This window comes from Pristiophorus japonicus, chromosome 4, assembly GCF_044704955.1.
Source record: "Pristiophorus japonicus isolate sPriJap1 chromosome 4, sPriJap1.hap1, whole genome shotgun sequence".
Classification (NCBI taxonomy): domain Eukaryota; kingdom Metazoa; phylum Chordata; class Chondrichthyes; family Pristiophoridae; genus Pristiophorus; species Pristiophorus japonicus.
In genome coordinates, this window is record NC_091980.1 from 304,770,129 (window position 1) to 304,792,586 (window position 22,458).

Below are 22,458 nucleotides of genomic sequence, written 5' to 3' on the forward strand. Positions count from 1 at the left end.
CCAGTGATGATCATACAGGCCCCACTGTCCCCCTACAGTGAGATGTGGGGCCCCAGTGATGGTACAGCTACTCCCTCCCCTATAGTGAGTTGTGCGGCCCCAGTGGGTGGTACAGGCCCCACTCTCCCCCTCCAGTAAGAGAGACGTACATCAGGCATTGAAAAGGAAGAACTTGCATCTCTGTTGTGCCAAACCGTTTCCAGTGGCGGACGGGTCGATAACCAGTGGGCACAGATTTAAGGTGATTAGCAACAGAGGCATCCTGAAGAATAACCGTTTTATGCAACGAGTGGTTAGGATTTGGAACGCACTGCCTGATAGGGCGGTGGTGGCAGATTCAATAGTAGCCTTCAAAAGAGAATTCGATAAATACTTAAAGGAGAAAATATTGCCGGGATATGGGGAAAGAGCGGGGGAGTGGGACTGACTGAGTCGCTCTTTGAAAGAGCCAGCGCAGACTCGATGGGCCGAATGGCCTCCTTCTGTGCTGTTCTGTTCTATGATTCTTTCACAATCTCAGGATGTCCCAAAGCGCTTTACAACCAATGAAGTACTTTTTGAAGTGTAGTCACTGTCGCGATGTAGGAAACGCAGCAGCCAATTTGCGCACAGCAAGCTCCCACAAACAGCAGTGTGATTGTGACCGAATAATCTGTTTCACCGATGTTGGTTGCGGGATAATTATGGACCAGGACAGCTGAGGGAGAACTCTCCTGCTCTTCTTCGAAATAGTGCCATGGGGATTTTTTACATCCAACCGCGAGAACAGATGGGCCCTCGGGTTAGCGTCTCGTTCAAAAGATGTTACGGCTCGCGTGTGGGAATTGGGCAAGAATAGTATTGGGCTTGGTGTGATGCCCCTCTCCTGCTAACCCTCACTGTCAAGGCTCACGTGATTAATGGACTTTACAGCGAGGTACCAGAAGGTATTGTATGTTATTTACAGCACAGGAACAGGCCGTTCAGCCCAACAGGTCTAAGCTGGTTTCCATGCCCCATGTGAGTCTCCTCCTACCCCTCCATCTCACCCTATCAACATATCCTTCTATTCATAAGAACGTATGAACATAAGAAATAGGAGCAGGAGTAGGCCATTGGGCCCTCGAGCCTGCTCCTCCATTCAATAAGATCATGGCTGATCTGACCATGGACTCAGCTCCACTTCCCCGCCCGCTCCCCATAACCCTTTATTCCTTATGGGAGGAAGAACAATGTGTGAGGAGGACATAAAGAGGCTGCAGAAGGACATAGACAGGCTAAGTGAGTGGGCAAGAATTTGGCAGATGGAGTATAATGTTGGAAAGTGTGAGGTCATGCGCTTTTGCAGAAAAAAAATTAAAGAGCAAGTTAAGGAAGGATGTACTTGCATTGCAGTACAGCGGGACCTGGGGGTACTTGTGCATGCAACCCAAAAGGATAGTATGCAGGTACAGTAAGTGATCAGGAAGGCCAATGGAATCTTGGCCTTTATTGCAAAGGGGATGGAGTATAAAAGCAGGGAAGTCTTGCTACAGTTATACAGGGTATTGGTGAGGCCACACCTGGAATACTGCGTGCAGTTCAGAGAAGATTCACTCGGTTGATCCCGGGGGTGAGGGGGTTGACTTATGAGGAAAGGTTGAGTAGGTTGGGCCTCTACTCATTGAAATTCAGAAGAATGAGAGGTGATCTTATAGAAACGTATAAGATTATGAGGGGGCTTGACAAGGTGGATGCAGAGAGGATGTTTCCACTGATGGGGGAGACTAGAACTAGGGGGCATGATCTTAGAATAAGGGGCCGCCCATTTAAAACAGATGAGGAGAAATTTCTTCTCTGAGGGTTATGAATCTGTGGAATTTGCTGCCTCAGAGAGCTGTGGAAGCTGGGACATTAAATAGTCAGTTTCTTAAACGATAAGGGATTATGGGGAGCAGGCAGAGAAGTGGAGCTGAGTCCATGATCAGATCAGCCATGATCTTATTGAATGGAGGAGCAGGCTCGAGGCGTCTTATGGCCTACTGCTCTTATTTCTTATGTTCTTTTTGCTCAAAAATCTGTCTATCTCCACCTTAAATATATTCAATGACCCAGCCTCCAGAGCTCTCTGAGGCAGAGAATTCCATAGATTTACAACCCTCTGAGAGAAGAAATTTCTCCTCATCTCGGTTTTAAATGGGCTGCCCTTATTCTGAGACTATGCCCCCGAGTTTTAGTTTCCCCTATGAGTGGAAATATCCTCTCTGCATCCACCGTGTCGAGCTCCCTCATTATCTTATATGTTTCGATAAGATCACCTCTCATTCTTCTGAACCCCAATGAGTAGAGGCCCAACCTACTCAACCTTTCCTCATAAGTCAACCCCCTCATCTCCAGAATCAACCTAGTGAACCTTCTCTGAACAGCCTCCAATGCAAGTACATCCTTCCTTAAATACGGAGACCAAAACTGCTTCCTTAATGTACTTATCTAGCTTTCCCTTAAATGCATCCATACTATTCGTCTCAACCACTCCCTGTGGTAGCGCGTTCCACATTCTCACCCTCTCTGGGTGAAGGAGTTTCTCCTGAATTCCCGATTGGATTTATTATTGACTCTTGTATTTACAGCCCTTTGTTCTCTTCTGCCCGAAAATGGAATCATCTTCTCTACATCTACCCGATCAAATCCGTTCGTAAACTTTGACCTATTTTAGACCTCGGCCTTCTCTTTTCCAGAGAAAAGGGCTCCAGCCTGTTCATCCTTTCCTGATAGGTATAAACGCTCAGTACTGGTATCATACTTGTCAATCTTTCCTCCACCTTCTCCAGTGCATCTGTATCCTGTGTGCTCCAAGCAAGGTTCTTTCCAAATTTAACAGACCTTCTCTGCTTTTTAATTCTCTTCCTCTAGAAATAAACCCCAGTGAGTCGTTTGCTTTTTTAATGGCTTTCTTAATCTGCATCACTCCTTTTAGTGATCTGTGTCTCTGGACCATCAAATCCCTCTGTTCCTCCACCCCATTTACACACCTGTTTTCCAAGGAGTATAGGTCCTCCCTATTCTACCTACAAAAATGCATCACCTGACAAGGTGATGAACATCCATGAAATTGTGTCCCAATAAAAGGATTCAACACTTTCCGGCAGTGTGAGATATTGACGAGGACTAGATAAATGTCACCAATGTGGTGCCGTGGGTTTGAGCTGATCGTCACCTCTGTCTGCCGACTGTAACAGCGCGACATGAAATTAGTTTAGGCAGCCTCTCTCCGCTATCGAGTGGGCCTGGCTCTTGGGACAAGACCCGCCCGAACTAAGCACTCCCACCCAAAGAGGGGAAAATGGATGGCTGTGGTGTAAGAGATGGAAAAATGTCACGCAGTGATCGAGATAGCCCATCTTTTGAATTTTGTTGCAAAGACTGACAAACTCTTCTGTTTTGGGGGATGTGACGGAGGGAGGAATGTTGTTCAGGACACTGGGAGCGTGTTCAGATAGCACCTTAGGACCTCGGTTTAACATCTCATCTGAAGGTCCGCACTTTCAGCAAGGTAGCAGTCCCTCAGTACTGCACAGGAGTGTCTGTCTAGATTAGATTGTGTGTTCAACATAAGAAATAGGAGCAGGAATAAGCCATATGGCTCCTCGAGCCTGCTCCGCCATTTAATAAGATCATGGCTGATCTTCTACCTCAACACTTTCCCTCCCGATCCCCACATCCCTCGATTCCCTTCGTGCTCAAGAATCTTATCAATATTAGCCTTGATTTGGCACTGGTCACTGCCAAGTAAACACCTTTACGTATTTGGACCTCGAAAACTTCGGGAAATAACCGTAGACTGGCCACTTACAGATACTCAACGACTGAGCCTCCACAGCCCTCTGGGGTAGAGAATTCCAAAGATTCACCACCCTCTGAGTGAAGAAATTTCTCCTCACTTCAGTCCTAAATGGCCGCGCCCCTCCCCCGTTATCCTGAGATTGGTTCTTGACCTCTCGGCATTTAAACCTGGAGTGAGACTTGAACCCAGCACCAAGTGACTCGGAGAACCTTACCGACTGAGCCAATTAGATCCACACTACGCACGACAGGTCAGTCAGGGCCTGTCGCGGGAGAGGCAGGATTCTGAGCCCATGGCGGGAACACAAAGCCGGGAAAAAGAGTAGAATTGTTTTATCGGTATAACCTCTCAAATCCGGCAAATTCAGGGACCGAGACTGTGCCGATTTTGCCGAAAATCAAGAGCAGTATGTGTGCTACCAAGACAGACAAAGTACAATGGTGGCGTGGGTCAGGTCGGGTCGGGCTGGGTCGAGGGTTATTCGGCAAAGCTTGGACCAATCGCACGCCACTTAAAACATAGCGGCAAAGACAATAACCAATCCGGTCCGCCGGTTTTTGGACAATAATTCCGGATTTTATTTTACAGACTATCAAATGGGATATTCTTTCAAATGTCCGGTGTTCGGACAGCCAGATTCGAGACGTTGTACGTGTATGACTATTTGAGCTTGATTGCCGTGATCAGTCAACAACTCCACTGCTGTTGTGTCGTGCGATGAGAACACCAGGGTGGGGGAAGGTGAACTAGCACAACTGGCTATTCGGCCCATCGTTCCTGTGCCGGTTCTTTGATGGAGCTATCCAATTAGTCCCACTCCCCCTGCACTTTCCCCACAGTCCTGCAAATGTTTCCTCTTCAAGTATTTATCCCATTTCCTTTTGAAAGTTACCACAGAATCTGCTTCATCACCCGCTCAGGCAGTGAATTCCAGATCATCATAACTCTCTGCGTGAAAATAAATTCTCCTCCTCTCTCCTCCCTGAGATGAACAGTGGAGTTTCGCTTGTACACATTTCATTATGTTCTCCTGTCCCTTTAACCAGATATCTGTTAATATCTGTAATGATCCATGATCAGAACAGCCATGATATTGAATGGCGGAGCAGGCTCGAGGAGTCTTACAGCCTACTCCTGCTCCTATTTCTTATGTTCTTATGTTCATGGCTTCTTTGCTCTAGAATTCAGAGCTACTAAGAACTAACACAAAAGCAAAGTACTGCGCATGCTGGAATCTGAAATAAAAATGCTGGAAATCTCAGCGGGTCAGGCAGCGTCTGTGGAGAGAGAAATAGAATTAACATTTCAGGTCGATGACCCTTCGTCAGAACTCATTCGTCAAGAGTTCTGGCGAAGAGTCACAGACCCGAAACATTAATTCTGTTTCTCTCCTCCTGTTTTTCTCCACAAATGCTGCCTGACCTGCTATTAATAAGAACATAAGAAATAGGAGCAGGAGTAGGCCATACGGCCCCTCGAGCCTGCTCCGCCATTTAATACCATCATGGCTGATCTGCTCATGGACTCAGCTCCACTTCCCCGCCCGCTCCCCATAACCCCTTATCCCCTTATCGGTTAAGAAAGTGTCTATTTCTGCCTTAAATTTATTCAAACTCCCAGCTTCCACAGCTCTCTGAAGCAGCGAATTCCACAGATTTACAACCCTCTGAGAGAAGAAATTCCTCCTCATCTCTGTTTTAAATGGGTGGCCCCTTATTCTAAGATCATGCCCTCTAGTTCTAGTCTCTCCCATCAGTGGAAACATCCTCTCTGCATCCACCTTGTTGAGCCACCTCATAATCTTATATGTTTCGATAAGATCACCTCTCATTCTTCTGAACTCCAATGAGTGGAGGCCCAACCTACTCAACCTATCTTCATAAGTCAACCCCCCCATCCCCGGAATCAACCTAGTGAACCTTCTCTGAACTTAAGAACTAGTTGGTTTAGTAACAAGGGTTTAACAACCACACAACACATTACCAGTTCATCCACGAGGCTCACAACTGCATACCTCATCGTAGATGACCACCCAACTGACTGGGGTTTTATTGAGTCTTGTGAACATCACGTGACTGGCTAAGCCACTCACAATGCAATAGATCTACAACTATTTTAGTTGTGCACTTTAATCAAGTGGCCCCTGGTTAAAGGGGAGGCACACTCCAAACACTTTCAAATAAGTGCCCCCTGGCTAAAAAGGGGGGGGGGGGCACTAAAACCGACAAACATAGACAAATTAAGCTTTAAACATTAGTGATCAAATTAAAATTTGGTTGCCAGGGGTGATGATGCACTCCAGTCCCTCCGGCGCCCACCTCTCGCGGAAGGCCACGTGCGTACCGGTGGACACCGCGTGCTCCAACTCCAGGGACATCCTGGCTAAGATGTAACTGCGGAAGAGAGGCAGGCATCAACAGCTCCACAAACCTGTGGGCATACTCTGGGTACACAATCCATTGCTCACTCCAAAATGTTGGAATTATTATTTTTTTTACATCAGGGAATTAACGTGCTGTGGCTGAAAGTTGAATGCAGCCCTGGTAGATGATGAGAGAAATACTCTTATTCATCATTACTGAAGAAATCAAACAACGTGACCACGAATGAAACTCCACGATTGACTCGCACTGTCAGATTAGAGAGTATAATGGGGTTGCGAAGTGTGTTAATACATCAGGGGCTGGGCAGAGCACTTACTGTAGTCGCTAATGTAACACGGCAACCATTGTATGCACAGCAAACTCTCGCATATTGCAGAGGGATGAAAGATCAGATTATCTATTTTTAGTGATGTTGGTTGAGGCATAAATAGAGACTGTAGAGGGACATGATTGGGGCCCAAGAGAGGCGTGAGTTCGGGATCAGAAGAGTCGAGGGCCCAGGGGCAGCATGGGCCGGGCAGCACGGGCCAGCCCACACTGCGATATGTGTGTGCGCACTAGGCCCGTGCAGCAGAGCAGGTCTCCAGTTAGTCTTGGTTAATCCTTGCCACTGGACCAAGACCTAGCTCTGTCAAGCCCGTGAGGTGGCTGGTGTGCAACGGTCACCCCACGTTAAAAAAATCCACGCACAGGCATCTTCCACCCTTCAGAATGTAGTTCGGGATCTGGAATATTAGGTCCTTCATTGAAACAGCTGTGAACTCATCCCTTTTCGGCGTAGAAGCAAGTCGAGGGACCGCCTATAATGATTGGCCAGGACACCAGGGAGAACTCCCCTGCTCCTCTTCGAAATAGTGACTTGGGAGCTTTTACGTCCACTTGAGAGGGCGCACGGGGTCTCGTTTTATCCGAAAGATGGTGCCTCCGGCAGTGCGGCACGCCCTCAGCACTGCACTGGGAATGTCGGCCTGGATTCTCTGGCTGGGGGCTTGAACCAAACACCTTCTGACTCAGAGGTGAGCACGTCACCCTCTGAGCCAAGGAAGGGACATCGAGTTGAAACATTTTTGACAGGGATATGGTTAGAGTGACGCACGGATTGAGAACGCGCCACTGATTTTGAACAATAGGCGATTTGCTGACCACATCTACTCGGAACTCCTTCACGGCAAACGAGCCAAAGGTGGGCAGAGGAAACGTTACAGGGACACCCTCAAAGCCTCCCTGATAAAGTGCAACATCCCCACCGACACCTGGGAGTTCCTGGCCAAAGACCGCCCTAAGTGGAGGAAGTGCATCCGGGAGGGCGCTGAGCACCTCGAGTCTCGTCGCCGAGAGCATGCAGAAATCAAGCGCAGGCAGCGGAAAGAGCGTGCGGCAAACCTGTCCCACCCTCCCCTTCCCTCAACGACTGTCCCACCTGTGACAGGGACTGTGGTTCCTGTATTGGACTGTAATAGTGGAAGCAAGTCTCCCTCGATTCTGAGGGACTGCCTATGATGATGATGATGATGATTGACTTCGAAGCACCTTGTACTCTGAGGGTTTTTGCATCACGGAGAAAGATAACTGCACAAGCTAGACCGTGACAGACTGTGGTGATAGTTGAGTTTCCGACTGATGTAAAAAGGCACTGCAGCCACTGGATAGAGAGAGAATATTCTTACAGTGGGTTGAGGAAGAACAGGACCCCTCTTGACGTTCCAGTTCTTGTGCAAGTGGTGTCACCATGACAACCGTCGCAAAGCCATTGACACACGAGACACCAAACCAACTCCTGTTGCTTCAGAAATTGCCTTTAGGCCCTGTTGTACATCAAATAGGACAATCTTATCATCTCTTTCCAGCTGGCCTTGGAGGGAGTGTCGCATAGGTTTACCGGAGTGATACCCGGGCTCCAAGGGTTAAATTACGGGGAGAGATCACACAAATTAGGGTTATATTCCCTGGAATTTAGAAGGGGTGGTTTGAACAAAGTTTTCAGGATATTAAGTGGAACTGATAGGGTAGATAGAGAGAGACTATTGCCGCTGGTTGGGGAGTCTAGGATTAGGGAGCGTCATCTAACAATTAGAGCCAGACCTGTCAGGAGTGAAATTAGAAAACACTTCTACATACAAAGGGTGGTGGATGTTTGGAACTCTATCCCACAAACGGCAATTGATGCAAATTCAATTATTAATTTTAAATCGATGAGATTGATAGATTTTCTGTTAACCAATAGTATTGAAGGATATGGGGCAAAGGCAGGGTATGGGGAGTTTGGTCGCAGATCAGCCACGATCGCATTGAATGGCGGGACAGGCTCGAGGGGCTGAATGGCCCCCTCCTGTTCCTATGTTCTTCTCAGCTTGGGTGTTGGTAACGGGGGATGGGGGGGGGGCGCTCGACTTTAGGCCAGCCCTTCTGAGCTTAGTGAGTTCAGCACAGGCGAGGAGTCAAACCTCGAGTCGACGTAGTCTGTACAATTCAGGGTTGGCCTGGACTCTTCAGGAATTGAAGATTCATCTTCAGGACATTGCTGTGAGCAGCACCCTGGGAGAAAAATCAGCGGGGCATTAAAAATCCTCAATTATTTTTGTGATTTCCTTTGAGCACTTTTGGTTATTAGTTACCCTCGGGGAAGGGTTTGCTAGTGCTGTTGGGGAGGGTTTAAACTCCTCTCCTCCACCCCCACCCCCACCCCAGAATGCTCGGTGACATCCTTGACCCCGGCACCAGGGAGGCAACATACCATCCTGGAGTCACGTCTGCGGCCGCAGAAACGCCTGTCTGCTCCCCTGACTATCGAATCCCCTGCCACTATAACTCTTCCATTCTTCTTCCTCCACCCCTGGTGTCCTGACCAACATTTATCCCTCCACCACACCTAAAACAGATGATCTCGTTGCTGTTTGTGGGAGCTTGCTGTGCGCAATTGTCTGCCGCGTTTCCTACCTTACAGCAGTCACGACACTTCAAAGGTACTTAATTGGCTGTAAAGCGCTTTTTGGGATGTCCTGAAGTCACGAAAGGCGCTATATAAATGCAAGTTATTTCCAGGAGCTCACATTAATTTACGAGGCGAGATTACATGAGCTAGGCTTGCATTTCCTGGAACATAGAAGGGGAAGGGCTGATTCGATTGAGGTTTTAAGGATTTTGAAAGGAATCGGTGGGGTAGATAGGGAGGAATCTTTTCCACTTAGAGGCGGGGTGGGGAGTCCAGGACACGATGACGTAATCTTAAAATCAGGGCCAGGCCATTCGGGAGAGATGTTCGGAAACACTTCACGCAATGGGTGGTAGAAGTGTGGGACTCCCTCCCACAAGAAGCAGTAGATGCTCAATTAGTAATTTTAAATGTGAGAATGATAGATTTTCGCCAGACAAGGGATATGGAGCCGAGGTAGTTTGATCTCATTGAATGGCAGAAGAGGCTCGAGGGGCTGAATGCCCTCCTCCTCCTCCTGTGTTCCTAAGTCTCTCCTCATCACTATAGTTGTTAAGTATGGAAGAACTCCACAAGACTGAGTACTGTGAGCTAAAACTGACATGACCGTGGTCTCTTTAATACAACTCCAGAGTGACTAAGCAGCATGGCAGACAACCTTTTATACTCCCTTACACGAGGTGTGCAGGTGACCCTTGGGCCTCCAACAGTTGCGCCCTCTGTGGCAAGTCTTACACAATTACAATGTTTACATATAGTGACTCTACACACTCCATGGCTTCAATGTCCAATCTGTAATGGGCCTCCTCAAAGGTGCAAACAGCACTATGTCTTTTCATATGTTCTTATACTAATTTCTGTGTGAAAGCAGAGCAATTGGTTTGAAGTAAATCGTTCTTGAAGAAAGATTTGCATTTATATAGCGTGTTTCACGACCACTGGACGTCTCAAAGGGCTTTACAACCAATGAAGTACTTTTTGAAGTGTAGTCACTGTTGTAATGTGGGAAACACGGCAGCCAATTTGCACACAGCAAGCTCCCACAAACAGCAATGTGATAATGACCAGAGAATCTGTTTTTTTGATTGAGGGATAAATATTGGCCAGGGCACCGGGGATAACTCCCCTGCTCTTCTTCGAAATAGTGCCGCGGGATCTTTTACGTCTACCTGAGAGAGCAGACGGGGCTTCGGTTTAATGTTTCATCCGAAAGCCGGCACCTCCGACAGTGCAGCACTCCCTCCACACACACTGGATTTATGTGCTCAAGTCTCTGGAGTGGGACTTGAACCCACAACCCTTGTGACTCAGAGGCGAGTGTGCTGCCCACTGAGCCACAGCTGACATTCCAAAGGTAACAGATTCAATTTGGACACACTATTATGCAATACGAAATATTTAATATAAATGGAATGACCTAATTTAGTATCATTACTGCTTCAAAACAGACACACAAATTGACGGAGGCCAGTCAAAAGCCTCTCTGTTGCCATAACAACAGCCCGGGGGAGGGCGGGGGGGCACTTTCCTGGGCCGTGCCAGAGCGGAAACTAGGCCCACCTGCTGAAGATTAAAATTGTGACAATTGACTCCACAACTCAATCAGTGCTCAAGTGTGTGATCTCTGAGAGTGGGCAATTACTTCCAAACTGTCTGAGAGTCTGTCTCACTGTAATCATAAAATCACGTGGTGTCCGGACGCCAGACGTTGTGGTATCAATTGTCGCAATTTTAATCCCAGCGTGGTGCTCCACGGCAGGATGGAGGCAGATAGAATCATTCCCCTTTCTGTGTGTCTCGCTCAGTCTTCTGTGTTCACCCTCTCCATTTCTGTGTGTCTCTCTCCATTCTATCTTTCTGCAACATACTTCCATCTCTGCATTTCTCTCTCTCTCTCTCTCACTCCTCTCAGTCCTCTCACCCATTCTCTCTCTCTCTCTCTCTCCCCTCCCTCCCCTTTCTCTCTCACCCATTCTCACTTTCTCCCTTCCCTCCCTTTCTCCTCTCCCCTCCCTCCCTTTCTCTTGCCTTCTCTCTCATTCTCTCCCCTCCCTCCCCTTTCTCTCCCCTACCTCCTCTCTCTCCCTTTCTCTCTCACTCCCCTACCTCCTCTCTCTCTTCCTATCTCTCTCTCCTCTACCTCCCCTTTCTCTCTCCTCCTCTCTCACTCTCTACCCTACCTCCCCTTCCTCTCTCTCCCTATCTCTCTCACTCTCTCCTCTCCCTCCCTTTCTCTCTCCTCTCTCACTCTTTCCTCCATCTCCCCCCCTCTCGCTCCTTCTCTCACTCCCCCACCTCCCCTTTCTCTCTCCTCTCTCACTCCCCCACCTCCCCTTTCTCTCTCCTCTCTCACTCTCTCCCCTACCCCCCTTTTCTCTCTCCTCTCTCACTCTCTCCCCACCTCCCCTTTCTCTCTCCTCTCTCACTCTCTCCCCACCTCCCCTTTCTCTCTCCTCTCTCACTCTCTCTCCTACCTCCTCTCTCTCTCTCCCTCTCTCCCTATCTCTCTCACTCCCTTGCTCTTCTATTTATTTCGCACCCCTCTCTGTCTGTCCTCTCCCTCATTCCCCGCTCTCCTATCTCTCTCTCTCTCTCTCCCCCGTCTCTCACCACTCTTCACTCTCACCCCTCTGCCTTCTCTCTCTCTCTCGCTCTCTCTCTCGCTCACACCATCCTCTCTCTTTCCAGTCTCCTCTCTGCCCTTTCCCTTTTCTCCTTCGTCTCTCTTCTGCTCTCCCAATCCCCTTGCCCTCCCACTCACTCTCCTCTCCCTCCCACTTCACTGTCTCTTCCGCTCTCCTTTAAAACTGCAATCCGTCAGATCAGAGTGGGACAGGAGAGGGTAAATCCCCTGCTCTGTTTGAACTGTCCTCTCCCCATGCCCCTCCCCGCAGGCCCGGTTACCAGGAGGGTAACCAGAATCAAAGCCATTGGCTCATTTGGAAGATCGAAACAAATCGTCACATAGGCATGGCGGTTAACGTGGATCTAGAGCGGTGGTATCGGCTTGTGTTTTAGTATAGCGCAAGCACATATTGTGGAATCACACGGGGTAACGGGCTGTTCATTCACTGGGTGACAAGGAAATTACACACACAAGCTCCAATAACTACAACGATTAATGACCTGTATCCACGAGTCTTGATGGAGATTATTTTCGGTCAAGCACGCATGCAGTGGCTGGAATTAAAGTAACATGAGTCAGTCATTGAACATCTTCCCGAGGGAGGGGAAAAGAGTATGAGAAAATATCCCTCATCTGTAAATCCCTCAACCCGCTCCTCACACCCCGCAACCCCTAACCCCCACCCCCGCTCCCCACACCCCCGCTCCCCGCTCCCCACACCCCGCAACCCCCGCTCCCCACACCCCCCAACCCCCGCTCCCCACACTCCCCAACCCGCGCTCCCCCTAACCCCCACCCCCGCTCCCCACACCCCCAACCCCCGCTCCCCACACCACCCCAACCCCCGCTCCCCACACCCCCGCTCCCCACACCCCCCAACCCCCGCTCCCCACACCCCCAACCCCCGCTCCCCACACCCCCAACCCCCGCTCCCCACACCACCCCAACCCCCGCTCCCCACACCCCCCAACCCCCGCTCCCCCTAACCCCCACCCCCGCTCCCCACACCCCCAACCCCCGCTCCCCACACCACCCCAACCCCCGCTCCCCACACCACCCCAACCCCCGCTCCCCACACCCCCAACCCCCGCTCCCCCCCAACCCCCACTCCCCCTAACCCCCACCCCCGCTCCCCACACCCCCCAACCCCCGCTCCCCACACCCCCCAACCCCCGCTCCCCACACCCCCCAACCCCCGCTCCTCACACCCCCCAACCCCCGCTCCCCACACCCCCCAACCCCCGCTCCCCACACCCCCCAACCCCCGCTCCCCACACCCCCCAACCCCCGCTCCCCACACCCCCAACCCCCGCTCCCCACACCCCCCAACCCCCGCTCCCCCCCCCCAACCCCCGCTCCCCCTAACCCCAACCCCCGCTCCCCACACCCCCAACCCCCGCTCCCCACACCACCCCAACCCCCGCTCCCCACACCCCCGCTCCCCACACCACCCCAACCCCCGCTCCCCACACCCCCCAACCCCCGCTCCCCCTAACCCCCACCCCCGCTCCCCACACCCCCAACCCCCGCTCCCCACACCACCCCAACCCCCGCTCCCCACACCCCCCGCTCCCCACACCACCCCAACCCCCGCTCCCCACACCCCCCAACCCCCGCTCCCCCTAACCCCCACCCCCGCTCCCCACACCCCCAACCCCCGCTCCCCACACCACCCCAACCCCCGCTCCCCACACCCCCCAACCCCCGCTCCTCACACCCCCAACCCCCGCTCCCCACACCCCCCAACCCCCGCTCCCCACACCCCCCAACCCCCGCTCCCCACACCCCCCAACCCCCGCTCCCCACACCCCCAACCCCCGCTCCCCACACCCCCCAACCCCCGCTCCCCCCCAACCCCCGCTCCCGCTAACCCCAACCCCCGCTCCCCACACCCCCAACCCCCGCTCCCCACACCACCCCAACCCCCGCTCCCCACACCCCCGCTCCCCACACCACCCCAACCCCCGCTCCCCACACCCCCCAACCCCCGCTCCCCCTAACCCCCACCCCCGCTCCCCACACCCCCAACCCCCGCTCCCCACACCACCCCAACCCCCGCTCCCCACACCCCCGCTCCCCACACCACCCCAACCCCCGCTCCCCACACCCCCCAACCCCCGCTCCCCCTAACCCCCACCCCCGCTCCCCACACCCCCAACCCCCGCTCCCCACACCACCCCAACCCCCGCTCCCCACACCCCCCAACCCCCGCTCCTCACACCCCCAACCCCCGCTCCCCACACCCCCCAACCCCCGCTCCCCACACCCCCCAACCCCCGCTCCCCACACCCCCCAACCCCCGCTCCCCACACCCCCAACCCCCGCTCCCCACACCCCCCAACCCCCGCTCCCCCCAACCCCCGCTCCCGCTAACCCCAACCCCCGCTCCCCACACCCCCAACCCCCGCTCCCCACACCACCCCAACCCCCGCTCCCCACACCCCCAACCCCCGCTCCCCCCCAACCCCCACTCCCCCTAACCCCCACCCCCGCTCCCCACACCCCCCAACCCCCGCTCCCCACACCCCCCCAACCCCCGCTCCCAACAACCCCCCAACCGCTCCCAACAACCCCCCAACCCCCGCTCCCCACACCCGCCAACCCCCGCACCCCACACACCCCAACCCCCGCTCCCCACACACCCCAACCCCCGCTCCCCACACACCCCAACCCCCGCTCCCCACACACCCCAACCCCCGCTCCCCACACCCCCCCAACCCCCGCTTCCCACACCCCCCAACCCCGCTCCCCACACCCCCCAACCCCGCTCCCAACAACCCCCCAACCCCCGCTCCCCACACCCGCCAACCCCCGCACCCCACACCCCCCAACCCCCGCTCCTCACACCCCCCAACCCCCGCTCCTCACACCCCCCAACCCCCGCTCCCCACACCCCCAACCCCCGCTCCCCACACCCCCCCAACCCCCGTTCCCAACAACCCCCCAACCCCCGCTCCCCACACCCGCCAACCTCCGCACCCCACACCCCCCAACCCCCGCTCCTCACACCCCCCAACCCCCGCTCCTCACACCCCCCAACCCCCGCTCCCCACACCCCCCAACCCCCGTTCCCCACACCCCCCAACCCCCGCTCCCCACACCCCCCAACCCCCGCTCCCCACACCCACCCCCCCAACCCCCGCTCCCCCTAACCCCAACCCCCGCTCCCCACACCCCAACCCCCGCTCCCCACACCACCCCAACCCCCGCTCCCCACACCACCCCAACCCCCGCTCCCCACACCCCCAACCCCCGCTCCCCCCAACCCCCACTCCCCTAACCCCCACCCCCGCTCCCCACACCCCCCAACCCCCGCTCCCCACACCCCCCCAACCCCCGCTCCCAACAACCCCCCAACCCCCGCTCCCCACACCCGCCAACCCCCGCACCCCACACACCCCAACCCCCGCTCCCCACACACCCCAACCCCCGCTCCCCACACACCCCAACCCCCGCTCCCCACACCCCCCCAACCCCCGCTTCCCACACCCCCCCAACCCCCGCTCCCCACACCCCCCCCAACCCCCGCTCCCCACATACCCCCAACCCCCGCTCCCCACACCCCCCCAACCCCCGCTCCCCACACCCCCCAACCCCCGCTCCCCACACCCCCCCAACCCCCGCTCCCCAAACCCCCCCCAACCCCCGCTCCCCCCCCCCCAACCCCCGCTCCCCACACTCCCCCACCCCATCCCAGCCTACCCACAGCACCCAACCACATCACTCCATTCCCACCCCACCCCCTCACCCGCCCACCCCACACCACCCAACGACACCCCACCTACCCCATCTCTACCTCACCCACCCACCCCACCCCACCCCATCCCAACCACCCCACCCCACCCCACCCCAACCCAACCACACCACTCCATCCCACCAGTCAATCTGCAACATTTTGCTATTTGTTTACTCTTTTTTTTAAAGCTTGAGATAGTTTTAGCTTCTATGTAGATGAGGGTATTGTCAGCTGCCCCGATGTCGGTAAAACTGGTTGGGGGGGCGGGGAACAGGTTTGATCCTCGCCCCTCACTTCAGCGATCGTGCTTGTTTTCGGACCACACTCGATCTAACGTGGGAAACAGCTGGCGAACAGGTTTATAGATGATGTGAAGCACTCCCGGACGTCCTGAGACAGCATCGGTTGATTTGTTTATGCAAATCTGGTGTATTTTATGCGTCCATCGTGTTTGAATATCGATGAATTGGCCCCACCTGCCTGACAAACACGCACTAAATGCGTAGATGGGTGAAAATGGGCTGGAATACCCTTCTGTGAGTGGGGTTTTTAAATCCTGAGAGAGAATTGAAGAAGCATCAGAGAATCTTATGGCACAGAAGGAGGCCATTCCACCCATGGTGCCTGTGCCGGCTCTTTGAAAGAGCTGTCCAATTAGTCCCACTCCCCGCTCTTTCTCCATGGCCCTTGTGTATGGAGAAAGAGTCAGACTGAACACTGAGCTCAAAGTAAAGTGTGACCGTAGTCTTTTATTGCAGGTCTCCAGAGTGCCTCTCCAACCTGTGAAGCCTCCTTAAATACCTGTGCTCCCAAGGGATTATGGGATCCCTTGGTACTCCGGGGAATGAGCCCTCTAGTGGGTGTACAGAGTAAGTACAAGTCCACGTATATAACAGCCCTGCAATGCTTTTTTCCTTTTGAAGTATTTATCCAATTCCCTGTTGAAAGTCACCATTGAATCTGTTTCCATCGCCCTTTCAGGCAGTGCGTTCCAGATCATAACAACTCTCTGCATAAAAAATCAATTCTGCTCATCGCTTCTTCCCCACCAGCATTCATTTTGCCAATTATTTTAAATCTGTGTCCTCTGATTATTGACCCTACTGTCAGTGGAAGCAGTGTCTACTCTATCAAAGCCCCCTCAGCATTTTCTACCATGATCAATGTTCAACAAAGAGTAGACCAGTTTATTATCTGTGGTTTCCTGCATCGGATTCCCATTACACACCCACGTCCGGTCAGAGGTCCGGTTAACATCCAACACTCTTGTATCAGACTGAAATACCAAACAGATTTAGCGAGAGAGATTTTGTTTTTTTTGAACGTCGGGGTAAGTTGTCAATGTCAGTGCTGATCTTGATCGAGAACGCAAACAAGTGTTAAACAAGGCCGTTTAATCGCAGGTTGAGCTGCTTTGTATGCCTCTACCTTTCAAGCGATAGATCGTAGATTTTCCCCCGCAGTAGTTTAGTCGCACTCTGATCGCGAGCAATTAGGTTTGGAATTTCACAGACGTTTCATCTGCCTCCATATCAACATCGTCATAGGCGGTCCCTCGAACGAGGATGACTTGCTTCCACGAGAGTTCACAGATGTTTCAATGAAGGACCCGATGTTCCAGTCCTGAACCCCAGTGGGTGGAAGATGCCTGTGCGTGGATTTTTTTAACGTGTGGTGACCGTTGTACACCAGCCACCACACGAGCTTGACAGAGCTCGGCCTTTATCCAGTGGCAAGGGTTAACCAGGACAACTGGAGACCTGCTCTGCTGCACGAACCTGGTACGCACACACATCGCAGTGTGGGCCGGTCCGTGCTGCCCCTGGGCCCTCGGCTCTTCTGGGCCCCGTATCCTCATTCGCCGCACCTTTGCCCGCGATGTTCCAGGGCCCGGTGCTCCAGCTCTATTTATAGCCCCGACCTGCGGTGGTATTCTCACACAGGTCGGGGCAGGCCACGATGTATCTATCTCCACACTCCTCGCCTGGCTGGCTGGAATATCGGAACTGCCCAAACCTTACACTCTTTGCATCCTCTGATCTGCAGCCGTCGGCCTTGAGAAGCCAGTCGCTTGTACAAGGCCCGGTGAGACTGATGCGTGCATCGTAGCCTGTGGAAAATCACCTTGTCCGGGCTAGAACAGAAAGACTTGCATTTATATAGCGCCTTTCACGACCACCGGACGTCTCACAGCGTTTTACAGTCAATTAAGCACTTTTGGAGTGTAGTCACTGTTGTAATGTGGGAAACGCGGCAGCCAGTGTGCGCACAGCAAGCTCCCACAAACCAGATAATCTGGCTTTTTTGATTGAGGGATAAATATTGGCCAGGAGAGAACTCCCCTGCTCTTCTTTGAAATGGTGCCATGGAATCTTTGACATCCACCTGAGAGAGCAGATGGGGCCTCGGTTTAACGTCTCATCCAATAGGTAGCCCCTCCGACAGTGCAGCACTCCACTGGGAGGGTCAGCCTAGATTTTTTGTTCTCAAGTCCCTGGAGTGGGACTTGAACCCCCAACCTTCTGATTCAGAGGTGAGTGTGCTGCCCACTGAGCCACAGCTGACACTCTAAAGGGGTCACCAAGTGTTAAGAATATGAGAACATTAGAAATAAGAGCAGGAGTAGACCATTCGGCCTTTCGAGCCTTCACCACCATTAATAAGATCATGGCTGATCTTCGACCTCAACTCCATTTTCCTGCACTATCCCCATAATCCTTTGATTTCCTTAATATCCAAAAATCTATCGATCTCAGTCTTGAATATACTCAAAGACTGAGCCTCCACAGCCCTCTGGGAGAAAATTCCAAACATTCACCACCCTCTGAGTGAAGAAATTTCTCCTCATCTCAGTCCTAAATGACCGACCCCTTATTCTGAGACTCTGACCCCTGGTTCTAGACTCCCCAGCCCGGGGGAACATCCTCCCTGAATCTACCCTGTCAAGTCTGTAAGAATTTTGTATGTTAATGTTGTCTGCAATACAACAATAACTTGCATTTATGTAGTGCCTTTACCATGGTACAATGTCCCAAAGTGGCCACATGAGGACATATTAGAACAAAAGCTTGGTCAAAGAGATAAGTTTTAAGGAGGTCTTAAAAGAGGAGTGCGAGATTACCGAGAAATGTGATGAGGTCCTTTTTATTTTGCAGTTATTTGCATGTATTCCTCGAAGGAGAGGGGGCCTTCTGAGTAGCTCTAGTTTTTTTTCTCTTCCTCAGTCCCTCACGAGTTGCGTTGGACTGCTGCTTGCTGTATTGTGTGTGATGGCGCTCCCATGCTCGAATTTAAGTCTCGTTAAAAATACTTTCTTTTTTTTGTTGAAGGATGTTAAAATGTGTCACTGAGGGGTGGGATGGGAATGGGCGCCACGCCCCAGGCAAACACACGCCGAAATGTGCCTTTGAGAAAGGATGTGTTTATTAGTACTAATAAAATGGCCGCCATGTCTCTGATTGGCTCTCCACTATCACATGGCCTATTGCTGATTAGTCCCCTTGAATGATAAGCTACACCCTGAGATTTCTCTGGAAGGTGTAACTGGAACTGCCCAGCCCAAGTTCTGGCTGACTTTGCAAAGTGTAATTCGATCCATTCTGACTTCAGATAGATCTCCACCAAACCAGCAAAAGCCTCTCAAGTTCCAGCTGAAGTCCCTTACCCCAGCACAAGTGCATGACCCCCCTCCTTCCCGCCGCCATAGATGGGGCATTGTGAGCGGGTCACGGATTGTTAACAGGTTTATTGGGTATGAAGTGAATAGTGATAGTGCCGTGACTTCTGGATTTCATCCAGTCCAACGATGGCCCTTGTAACACATGCACCGAGCCTTCCGAGAAATCGGGTGTGGGTGTAAAGGGGATTGGAAGAACGTGATCCGTCTTCCCTGAGTTCCCTTTCACCCCTCTGATCTCGCCGTTTCTCTCTCTTCCCTCCTTCTCTCACTCCCCCCCACCCCCAGTCTCTCTCTCTCTATTTCTCTCTTACCCCCCACCCCAATCTCTCTCTCTCTCTCTCTCTCTTTCTCTAACTCCCCCAGTGTCTCTCCCTCTCTCTCCCTCTCTCTCCCTCTCTCTCCCTCTCTCTCCCTCTCTCTCCCTCTCCCTCCCTCTCCCCCACCTCCTAATCTCTCTCTCTCTCTCTCCCATCCCCCAGTCTCTCTCTCTCCCATCCCCCAGTCTCTCTCTCTCTCTTCCCCCGCCACCCGCCCCCCCGTCTCTCTCTCCCTCTCTCTCCCTCCCCCAGTCTCTCTCTCTCTCTCCCCCCCCATCCACAAGCTCTCTCTCTATCTCTAACTCCCCCAGTCTCTCTCTCTCTCTCCCATCCCCCAGTCTCTCTCTCTCTCTCTCTCTCTCTCTCTCTCTCTCTCTCTCTCTCTCTCTCTCTCTCTCTCTCTCTCTCCCCCACTATCACCACCCCCCCCCCGTCTCTCTCTCTCTCCTTCCCCCAGTCTATCTCTCTCTCTCTCTCTCTCTCCCCCAGTCTCTCTCTCACTCTTCCCCCGCCCCCCCCCCCAGCTGGCTCTCTGCCCCCCCACACCCCCCCCTGTCCGCCGGCTCGGAGGAACAACGTGGTCAATTGCGGTTTTGGGCGGGAGACGTCAGGGGTGGAGTCCAGAGTACGCAGGCGCAGGAGGAACAGCAAAGCATGAGTACAAAAGTCACACTGTTTGAGGAAATTGTTATTCTTCCATTTTCCTTGCAATACATTCCAATTCTCACAGCAACAAATGATTGGTAATTACCTACTCGCACGCACAGACTCTCATCACCACCCAAACCGACAGAAGCTCTTCATTTTAAGGGGAATCGATTATTTTCACACTCTTTACTTGGTGCTGCATCACTTGAAAAAACATCTTTTCTGTTTACCTTTTATGTCTGGATTTTGAGCTCATTGAGTCCAGCTCTGGGGAATCGAGCACTGCCCAATTTCAGGCTCCCGCCGCGCCCCCCCTCCAAAACCCATACCAGCACCATGCCCTCCCCTGGGAAGGTTTAACACAGAGAGAACTAGCATTAATATAGCGCCTTTCACAACCTCAGGATGTCCCAAGGTGCTTTACAGCCACTCAAGTACTTTTTGAAGCGTAGTCATTGTTGTAATGTGGGAAACATGGCAGCCTATTTGTGCACAGCAAGCTCCCACAAACAGCAATGAGATAAATGAATAGAAAAGCTGTTTTTTTTTTAAGTAATGTTGTGACGTTGATTGAGGGATAAATATTGGCCAGGACACCAGGGCTAACTTCCCAGCTCCTCTTCAAAATAGTGGCCGTGGGATCTTAGACGTCCACATGAGAGGGGAAACGGAGCATCGGTTTAATGTCTCATCTAAAAGACGGCACCTCCGACAGTGCAGCGCTCCTCCACCACTGCACTGGGAGGGTCAGCCTAGATTTTGCGCTCAATTCCCTGGAGTGGGACTTGAACCCACAACCTTCCGACTTAGAGGCGAGAGTGCTGCCCACTGAGCCACGACAATGTAGCAACAGTCTCGGTAATGCACAGTAATCTTGTCTTAAATTATGAGGTCAAACCTTAGTTAGGCAGGCCACAAAGTTCTTATGCCAGATACGAAACTCCCTAAGCAAATGCTTTATGCGGAGCTCCGTCACGGTAAACGAGCCAAAGGTGGGCAGCGGAAGTGTTACAAGGACACCCTCAAAGCCTCCCTGGTAAAGTGCGGCATCACCACTGACACCTGGGAGACCCTGGCCAAAGACCGCCCGCGGTGGAGAAAGTGCATCCGGGAGGGCGCTGAGTTCTTCGAGTCTCAACGCAAAGAGCGTGAAGAGGCCAGGCGCAGACAGCGGAAGGAGCGTGCGGCAAACCAGCCCCACCCACCCCTTCCCTCGAAGAATGTCTGTCCCACCTGTGACAGGGTCTGTGGCTTTCGTATCGGACTGTTCAGCCATCAAAGGACTCACTTTGGGAGTGGAAGCAAGTCTTCCTCGATTCCGAGAGACTGCCGATGATGATGATGGTTAAGAGACGCAGACTCACCAATTAGTGACCCAGAGATTGGACATTCCAACCAGCAAGTAGGTAACAAGTGTAATAAAAACAGACAGTGTTGGAAATACTCAGCAGGTCAGGCAGCATCTGGGATAGACCAAGTAATTATAGGCTAGTCAGCCTAACCTCGGTGGTGGGAAAATTATTGGAAAAAATCCTGAGGGACAGGATAAATCTTCATTTGGAAAGACACGGATTAATCAAGGACAGTCAGCATGGATTTGTTACGGGAAGGTTGGGTCTGATTAACTAAATTGAATTTTTCGAGGAGGTAACCAGGAGGGTCGATGAGGGCAGTGCACATGATGAAGTGTATATGGATTTTAGCAAGGCTTTTGATAAGGTCCCATATGGCAGACTGGTCACGAAAGTAAAAGCCCATGGGATCCCAGGCAAAGTGGCAAGTTGGATCCCAAATTGGCTCGGAGGCAGGAAGTAAAGGGTAATGGTTGATGGGTGTTTTTGTGACTGGAAGGCTGTATCCAGTGGGGTTCCGCAGGGCTCAGTGCTGGGTCCCTTGCTTTTAGTGGTATATCTATATCCATGACTTGGACTTGAATGTTGGGGGCATGATTAAGAAGTTTGCAGATGATACTAAAATCGGCTGTGTGGTTGATGATGAAGAAGGAAGCTGTGGACTGCAGGAACGTATCAATGAACTGGTCAGGTGGGCAGAAGAGTGGCAAATGGAATTCAATCCAGATAAGTATGAGGTAATGCATTAAGGGAGGTCTAACAAGGCAAGGGAATACACATTAAATGGTACAACACTGAAAAGTATAGAGGAACAAAAGGGCCTTTGTGTGCAGGTCCACAGATCCCTGAAGGTAGCAGGCCAGGTAGATAAGGTGGTTAAGAAGGCATATGGAATACTTACAGCAGGCGGTTAAGAAAGCAAATGGCATGTTGGCCTTCATAGCGAGGGGATTTGAGTACAGGGGCAGGGAGGTGTTGCTAC

At 52.5% G+C, this 22,458-nt stretch overlaps 1 protein-coding gene across 6 annotated transcripts in view; it reads left to right on the forward strand.

The window, feature by feature from the left end:
• The window catches only part of tdp1 (tyrosyl-DNA phosphodiesterase 1), a 186,743-nt gene that overhangs the window by 155,102 nt on the left and 9,183 nt on the right, over positions 1 to 22,458 (forward strand). For 3 of the 6 annotated variants that reach the window (XM_070877588.1, XM_070877589.1, XM_070877590.1), the window contains one exon: positions 16,239 to 16,349. The exons of the other annotated variants lie outside the window; for them this stretch is intronic. In XM_070877588.1, coding sequence (XP_070733689.1) covers positions 16,239 to 16,349 — 111 coding nt within the window. The remainder of the gene's footprint in view (positions 1 to 16,238; positions 16,350 to 22,458) is intronic. 6 annotated transcript variants of the gene reach the window in all.